Source organism: Delphinapterus leucas, chromosome 5 (assembly GCF_059928025.1).
Source record: "Delphinapterus leucas isolate spDelLeu-1000000601 "Yukka" chromosome 5, BTC_Dleu_Yukka2, whole genome shotgun sequence".
In the NCBI taxonomy this organism is placed as follows: domain Eukaryota; kingdom Metazoa; phylum Chordata; class Mammalia; order Artiodactyla; family Monodontidae; genus Delphinapterus; species Delphinapterus leucas.
This window is the reverse complement of record NC_143133.1, coordinates 4,257,372-4,265,198: the sequence shown is the minus strand read 5'-3', so window position 1 is coordinate 4,265,198 and position 7,827 is coordinate 4,257,372. Positions and strand designations below refer to the sequence as shown.

Sequence of the window (7,827 nt, the reverse complement as noted above, 5' to 3'; positions counted from 1 at the left end):
CCACCCTCTTGCTGCTGACGTAAACTTGGGCGAGCCCTTCTGCTTGGTTATGCTGTGCCACAGTTTCCTCCTGTGTGAAAAGGAGACGGTGATGGACCCCTGCCCCCAGCTACGGGGCGGGGAGCAAGGTAGCCCTGCAAAGGCCTGGAGCAGGGCTGGTGCCCCGTGCTGGGGAGGTATCTACGTCTCTGCTGCAGTGTCTCTGACGTCCTTGTCCCCATTGCTGGCGCTGACCTTCCTGAGGCTGGGCACTGGTTCTGGTCATCGCCTGGTCCCCTGACACTGTGGTGGGCGCTTGAGGGACCGTGGCGCCTCCGCTCTCACTGGCCCTGCCCGCCCTGCCCTGCACTCAGCTGCCCTGGAGCTCTTCGCCCGCTGGTTCCTCTAAGGTCCCCACGCTGTCTTCTTCCAGCTCGCGCCACACGCTGGTCCCTCTGCCAGGACCACTCTTCCCGGTCTCACCACCAGTTCCTGTTTAATGCCTCCAGGGATTTGGTCTGGTTCATTCCCTGCTCTTTCCCTGGGGCCTAGACTCATGCCAGGCACACAGTAGGTGCTCAGTAAACATTTGATGAGCGGAAGAAATGAACCAAGCTGTTTGCAGGCTCTAACTGTGCGGTGTCTGTGATTAAAGAGAGCCCTGGTGGCCGGGAAAGGGCCACTTGTCATCTGCTCTCTGTCCGGTTCGGGCCTACTACCTGGCTAGCCTCTCACATGTCAGGGCTTTGGTGGCCCACAGTGCCGGTGCTCCGGGGATGGAAATCCCTGCCACCACCAAAAAGCAACCACCCTCACCACTGCCTATAATGCACCCCTACGCGGCACCACCCAAGGAGCTGCCGCCGTTTCCTCCCTGTCTCCCCGCCCTCTTTGGCTCGGGGCAGCCTGCGCACTGTCTGTCTCGCTGTGGGGCCTCGTCTTCCTCCTCCGTCTGGACGCGTTTCCCTGCCGTTGCGGGAGCAGACTTTTGTCCTGGTCCAAGTTAGTGTCCCGACCAGCTGTCCCCACTGCCTTCTCCCCGGCCAGCCTGGTGATGAGGCTGTAGCATTGGTTGATCCTTCTCCGCAAAGCCGGTACCTCGAACCCTTGTTGTTCCCTGACAGTCATCAGGACACTTGTCTGCAAGTCACCGCTGCCTTCCTGCCCCGGAGCAGGCAGAGAGCTTCTCAGCGTCGCTGGAGGCTGAGCTGGGCAGCTGAGGGAGTGGCCGGGGCTCCCCTCTGTGGAGCCCAGCACCCCGAAAGCCTGTTCCCTCAGTCTCCCTCCTGCTGGGTCCCCCAGTGTCCCTGGTGAGTATCGCTCATGATTCCTTGACTGTCTCTGAGACGGGCCTGCTCAGGGAGCCACGTCTGCTGAGCTTCGTCACGATTATAAAGAGAAATTAAAATATCACTAGAGACCTTTGATCATTTAAAAAAGCTTGAGACTTTTAATGAGCAAGCAGTCTGATTAAAAGTTGGAGTGGGCTTCCCTGGTGGCGCAGTGGTTGAGAGTCCGCCTGCCAATGCAGGGCACACGGGTTCATGCCCCGGTCCGGGAAGATCCCACATGCCGCGGAGCGGCTGGGCCCGTGAGCCATGGCCACTGAGCCTGTGCGTCCGGAGTCTGGGCTCTGCAACGGGAGAGGCCACAACAGTGAGAGGCCCGCATACCGCAAAAAAAAAAAAAAAAAAAACAAACAAAAAAAGTTGGAGTGACAAAGTATTTCTTCTGCTTTCTGGATGAGAGCATTGTCATGGAATCGGGAAGCAAGGCTGGATCCTGGAACTAAAAGATTTGGCCTGGGGTTCCAGGGGCCCCCATGTACCTGTCAGGAAAGGCACCATTTACTGTGGTCCAGCCGTACGCCAGGCACTTGGCATCTGTCCTCTCACGAATCCTTATAAAAAGCTGTGCTGCAGGCCAGGGGCTCGCGGCTGGCTGCACATTGGCATCACCTGGGAGCTTAGAGATGCCCCACAGAGATGGTGCGGTCAGGGGTGGGGCTTGGGCATCGGTATTTTTCTGAAGTCCTCCAAGTGATGCCAATTGTGCAGCCTGGGCCCAGAGCCACTGGGTGCGTCAGGACCGCCCAGAGGGCGTGTTGGACACAGATCGGGGCCCTAGGCCGGAGTTTCTGGTTCAGTAGGTCTGGAGTGGGCCCAGATATCAACCCATTAACTCAGATGCTGCGGGTCCAGGGATGACACATTGAGAGCCACCAAGTCAGGGCCGTGCTGGCCCCATTTCACAGGTGAAGCAATTTATGGAACAGAGAGGTGAAGTTGGGCCACGCTCAGGACACCCAGTTGGTACATGAGGACGTGGGCCTTTGAATCCTTTGGGTAAATTACTGCCCCCTGTGTGCTTTCACCTTCCTCACCTTTAAATTGGGGAAAACAGTACTTACCCTCTAGGGGAGTCAGAGGTGCGCTGGGTTCTTCCATCAGGAACAGTGCCTGGCCCAGAGGAGGCACTCAAGTGGCAGTCTCGGTGGTTATTGTTACTGTTACCTGGAGGGATGAGTGGAAGAGCACCCCCTCTGAGCAGAAGGCCAGATGGCGGCTCCCCCTTCCTTTAGGCCCCCAGACACCTCCCTGGGATCGCCTGCTTCTCTGACGTCACTGTTCACCCATGCGCCTCCCCCATCAGACTGTGAGCTCTCCAGGAGCAGGACCAGGCCTGACTCGGTCTGGAGCCCGGTGTCCTGCATGGAGGTGAAGAGGGAGGATGACTGGTGCTGGTTTCCCCGTCTTAGGATCTTGCTGTTGTGAAGAATCAGGTGTTACAGATCTGGAGAGGGTTTAATATTTATCTCACGCATGCACCCCGATGCCAGGCGCTGAACCCCAGCTTCTGCACGTGGCCTGCCTCCATGTGTTCATGCCCAGACACCTGCTGAGCTGTCGGCCACCTCGGTGGGCGCCGCAGACACTGCCTCTGTGGCCTCCGGAGACCCCACTGCACCGGGGGTGTCGGACAGGATGCCTGATCGAAGCTCTCCTTTGCTTTCTACACTTGCCTGCACCTTTCTCCTGCACCTGCGTCCCTGAGTCCCTGATGTGAGTCACTAAGGAGGGTGAGCGCGGGGGTAGGGGGAGTGAGGCTGGGGTGAGGGAGGCACCCGGAAGCGGGCTTCCCTCCACTCCCCCCTCCTCCGTCGCTGCCCACTGCCCGTGCCCAGCTGCCACAGCTTCTCTCTTGTCCTGCACAGTCGTGTCCTAAGTGCCTTCCTGCACCTGTCCTCCTGGCGGCCGGAGTGATGCTGTAAGAACGCCGCAGCTCTCACTCTCCTGCCTGAAACCCTCCAGAGGCTTTGCAGCGGTCTGTGGATACAAGTGAAGCCCGGCAGTTCCTCCTCTGAATACCCAGTTGCTCTGGGCCGGGCCGGGGCTCACGTGCTCCCCCTCTGCTGGGATGGCTCTTCCCGCCAGGCTCATGCCGGGCCCTCTGCCTCTCAGCTCCAAGTCACCTGGCCCCCAGCACCTCCTCGTTGCCATCGCACACCTGCCTTATTTTCTCCTGGGTACACAGCACTGTCTAGGTTTTCCCCCGGATCTGTCAAGCTGCATGAGGACGGACGCTCCTCCCCAGCACAGGGAACTTGTCTGTCTCCCTCATCACTGTGTTCCTGGGGGTCCAGTGATGTTTGTGAGCTGAGAGATCGGGGGAGTCACAGCGTCTCTGGATTTGGATTCAGAAAAGGGATGAATCAGTCCTGCTCTTCCGAATGCCTTGTGGCCTTATTAGGGCAGAGGCAGCCAGTTCTGGAAAGAGCACTGGTGAGGCATCATGGCCTCTGCATTCCAGACCTGGACCCTCTCCCCGGTTTGTTGGGACATTAACCATATCACTAATGATGTGGCCTCGGTCTGAGCGTGGGGGTGATGTGTGTTCACATTACCTCCCTGCCTGGCTGAGCTCTCCAAGCCTCGGAGGGGTAACACGCACAGATGGCAAGTAACCGGGGTGGGGTGGAAAGAGCGCCCCCTTGGGGCCAGAAAACGTGCCTGGAGTCTGGCCCCTGACTCTGGCCAGGTGACCTTGGGCAGTCATCGCTCTGTCTGTTTCCGTGTCTGTAAGATGGGGACAGCCTGATGGTGAGAGTTAAATATAACCTGCAACATCACCCACCCCAGGAGCAGAGGCCCCCATCTTCTTTTCCAGGACGCAGCCAGTCCCTAGGAAAGTGCCCAGCACATAGTAGGTGCTCGATCATGTGTCACTGTCAAATTTTCTTGAGGACAGTACTTGGAGGCCTTCCTTTATTTAAAAACAAGACAAAACAAAACAAACAACTGGAAGAGACCTTAGAGACTGTGCAGCCCCCTTCCCTTCACAGCCGGGGAGATGGAGGCTGAGCCAGCATCAGGGAGCCTCTTGGTGAATTTGTGTCCAAGGCGGGACAGACCCAGCTCTTCTGACTGCCGTGCAATGAGCACCTTCCCGCCAGCCACTGTCTGCAGTGTTGCTTTGCTCGTAAGCGTCTTTTTAGTGCCCGCCTGCCACTTTGTTTTGTCTCCCCTCCCTTCAGCCCTGCACTGACCCTGTTCTGTTCTTCTCTGCTCCCTGTGCTAGACCAGATGTTCCCACAGCTGCTGGCTCCCCCTTCTCTCCCGACCCTGGGCCTGAGCTGGAGATTTAGACTCTGACAGATTGGGAATTTACACCACGGAGGGGGCAAGGGCACATTCCAAGGTAGGAGACTTCATAGGTATCCAGCCGAGCCCCGCCCCCCACCCCAGCACTGGGCAGAGGGCAAGCCCAGTCTGTTATTGGCTATGAATTCCGGGTGAGCCTGGGTGAGCAAGCAGAAGACAGGGTGCTGGGTGCTTCAGCTCTTTGGGGGCCAGTGGGAAGCCCCACTGTCTGTCTTTCCCAAACGTTCGAGCCTTTGCTCCTTGGCCCCGTTAGGCTCTCTCACTCTGCTCTCTCTCTCTCTGAAGCAAAGAGACCCAACCGGAGGTGAGTGTGACGGGGATGCTGAACCTGAGGATTTTTTTAAAAAATTTATTTATTTTATTTTTTTATTTTTGGCTGCACTGGGTCTTTCTTCGTTGCTGCGCGCGGGCTTTCTCTAGTTGCAGTGAGTGGCGGCTACTCATCGTTGTGGTGCGCGGGCTTCTCATTGCGGTGGCTTCTCTTGCTGCGGAGCATGGGCTCTAGGCAGGTGGGCTTCAGTAGCTGTGGCACGCGGGCTCAGTAGTTGTGGCTTGCGGGCTTTAGAGCGCAGGCTCAGTAGTTGTGGCGCACAGGCTTAGTTGCTCCGCGGCATGTGGGATCTTCCCGGACCAGGGCTCGAACCCGTGTCCCCTGCATTGGCAGGCGGATTCTTAACCACTGTGCCGCCACCAGGGAAGCCTGAGCCTGAGGATTTTTATTTAATGTGGGGGCCACTGGGGAAGGAGGAGGCGGGGTGGCCCCTGGCTGAGGATGCACAGCTACTCTGACCCTGGCCTTGCCTCGGAGAATCTCCTGCTCCTGTGTCTTTTCCCTGAGGCCAGTGCGGAGCACATGGTGGGTGCTCAATGAAGTTATATTGAAATCTACCTAAAGTAGGTTCATGACCTTGGGTGGGGACTTGGTGCGCTGAGCCTCTGTTTCCCCAGCTCTGCACCGTGGCTGCCAGGCTCTGAATGGGACCTTGTCCCACACCCTCTCCTCACCCAGGCGTCTGTCCTTATGTTCAGGGACTGCCCCCTTGGTGGCCCCCGGGGTTGGGACATAAAGCCACTGTCTGCAAGTCCTGAAGCCTAAGCCACAGGAGTGGCTGCACCTGTAGGTCATCTGGAAGCTGCCTTAGTGTCTTCGCAGGGCCCTCCGGCTGCCTAGAAGGTCTCCTCCTCACCCTCAAGGAGCTAAGTCCCGTCTCCACTGTTACTCCTTCAGAGGCTCCTTCCGGAGACCACCTCCCCACTTACGGTCTGGCTTCATTCTGGTTCTCTGGGGTGATTTTGTCCGTGAACGTGTCCACTTAGGTGTGGTCTTTCTCCCATATCAGACTCTCAGCAGTGGGAACAGGCACCTGGCTGTGTTTACCCCTGTGTCCCCACTGCCTGGAACTCGGCTGGCCCAGAGTAAGTGGTCAGTAAATACAAGAAGAAAGGGCGGAAGGAAGGCAAGAGGGCGGGAGAGGAGGGAAGGAGTAAGGAAGGAGCAAGGAAGGGAGGAGAGGGGTCTGTGGCCTGTGGCCCTGGAGGGTGGCGGCCTGCTCCAGGACCTCCGGCCCCTGGTTCCTGAGCGGCTGGCACTCGCACGGGCGGGCACGGAGCCGGCCGGCAGGTGGCGGTGCGCCCTCGGCTGCGCGGGTGGCGGCGGCAGAGCGGCGAGTCCCCTCCTCCCGCCGGCTCCCTCCCCTCTACGGCTCCTTTCTCTGCGCTCTCGCTCGCGCTCCCCAGCGCTCTCCGCTCTCCCGGCCGCGGTCTCCCTTGCCCGCGCCGCCCCGCCGCCGGCCCCGCCGCCGCCCCTCGGCGACCATGGCGCACCGGGGACCCCCGCGCGCCCCGAAGGGCCCCGGCCCCGCCGCCCGAGCCCCTAGCCCCCGGGCGCCGCCGCCGCCGCGCTCGCCGCGCTCGCGGCCGCTCCTGCTGCTGCTGCTACTGCTGCTGGCCGCCTGCGGGGCGGCGGGGCGCTCCCCCGAGTCCTGGCGCCTGGGTCCCCGCGCCCGGCTGACCCGGGCGCCGCCAAGCTCGCCTGCGGGGCGCGCGCTGCCCGGCGGCGGCGAGGACCGGCAGGCGCGTGGCGCGGAACCCGGCGCCCCGGGTCCCGGTCAGTCTCCGGGTCCCGGCGAGGACGGCGCCCCCGCCGCGGGCCAGGGGCGCTGGGCACGGGCGGCTCCGGTGGCCGGAGCGGCTTCGCAAGCGCAGGTCTCACTCATCAGCACGTCGTTCGTGCTCAAGGGGGACGCGACGCACAACCAGGCGATGGTGCACTGGACGGGCGAGAACAGCAGCGTAAGTGACCTCCGCGCGTCCCCCCGGGCCCTGCCCCGGACACCTCGGAGCCCCCACTTCCGGACGGCCCCGCGGTCACCCCGGGCATTCTCGGAGACTTGGGGACGAGAGTCACCTCGGCGGCGCCCCTGCTGGCCCCTGGCCACTGGTTACTTGGGAACCAGATACGTGAGCGCCCTGCCTCACCTCGGGGGGCATTTCCGCTGATTTCCGGGACCCTGAGCCACCTCAGGGGCGGCCCCATGGCCTCCAGATCACAGGTTGGGGGGTGGGTGTCTCCAGAGGTTTCGGACCCCGGCCACCTTGGGGCGCCCCCAGGCCCTTTAAGATCATTCACGACTCGGTGTTGCGCCTCTATCGCCTTCAGACTCCACCCGGTCCACCCAGCCTTGCTTTGGGATTTTTGGTTCCAGGACCCGCTCCACCCTGGTCTACCCGGGACCCCGCTCGTGGCACCTCCACGGGCTCTAGGACTTCCCCGGTCAGCCCGGCGTCCGATTCTGGGACCCTCGATCCTGGGGCCACCGCTCTCCCCGCGTTCCCGTAGGGTGACCCGCGGCTGCCTTGAGGACCCGCCGCTGACGCACCTGGATGCGCCGGGATCTGCTTACCCTCGGGGCTGGGAGCGGAGGCCAGCTCCTTGCACTCCCTGCCCTCCCCCACCTTGGCCGCTACTTCGGCCTCGCTCCAGCTGGAAGTTGGACACCCCTTGCCCTGCAAACACACTTCTGTTAAGGTCCTCCGGCGCCTCCTTCCACCAGCTCTGTGGGTCCTGCCCCCTCTTGGATCCCGCCTCTCCCTTTTTGGTGGTGTGTCCCGGGCATGGGGATACCGTCATATTCTTCCCCGGGGCGGGGGGGTGCCACAGCGTCGTTTCCCTCCCACCCCTCTCTAT

General features: G+C 61.2%; 1 protein-coding gene across 1 annotated transcript in view; it reads left to right on the top strand.

The window, feature by feature from the left end:
• Nucleotides 1–6,093: 6,093 nt before the first annotated feature.
• LOC149749084 (VPS10 domain-containing receptor SorCS2-like) overlaps nt 6,094–7,827 on the top strand; it is a 55,290-nt gene continuing 53,556 nt past the window's right edge. The window contains exon 1 of the mRNA XM_089911459.1: nt 6,094–6,932. Within this exon, the coding sequence (XP_089767585.1) occupies nt 6,456–6,932 (477 nt within the window). The 5' untranslated portion in view covers nt 6,094–6,455. The remainder of the gene's footprint in view (nt 6,933–7,827) is intronic.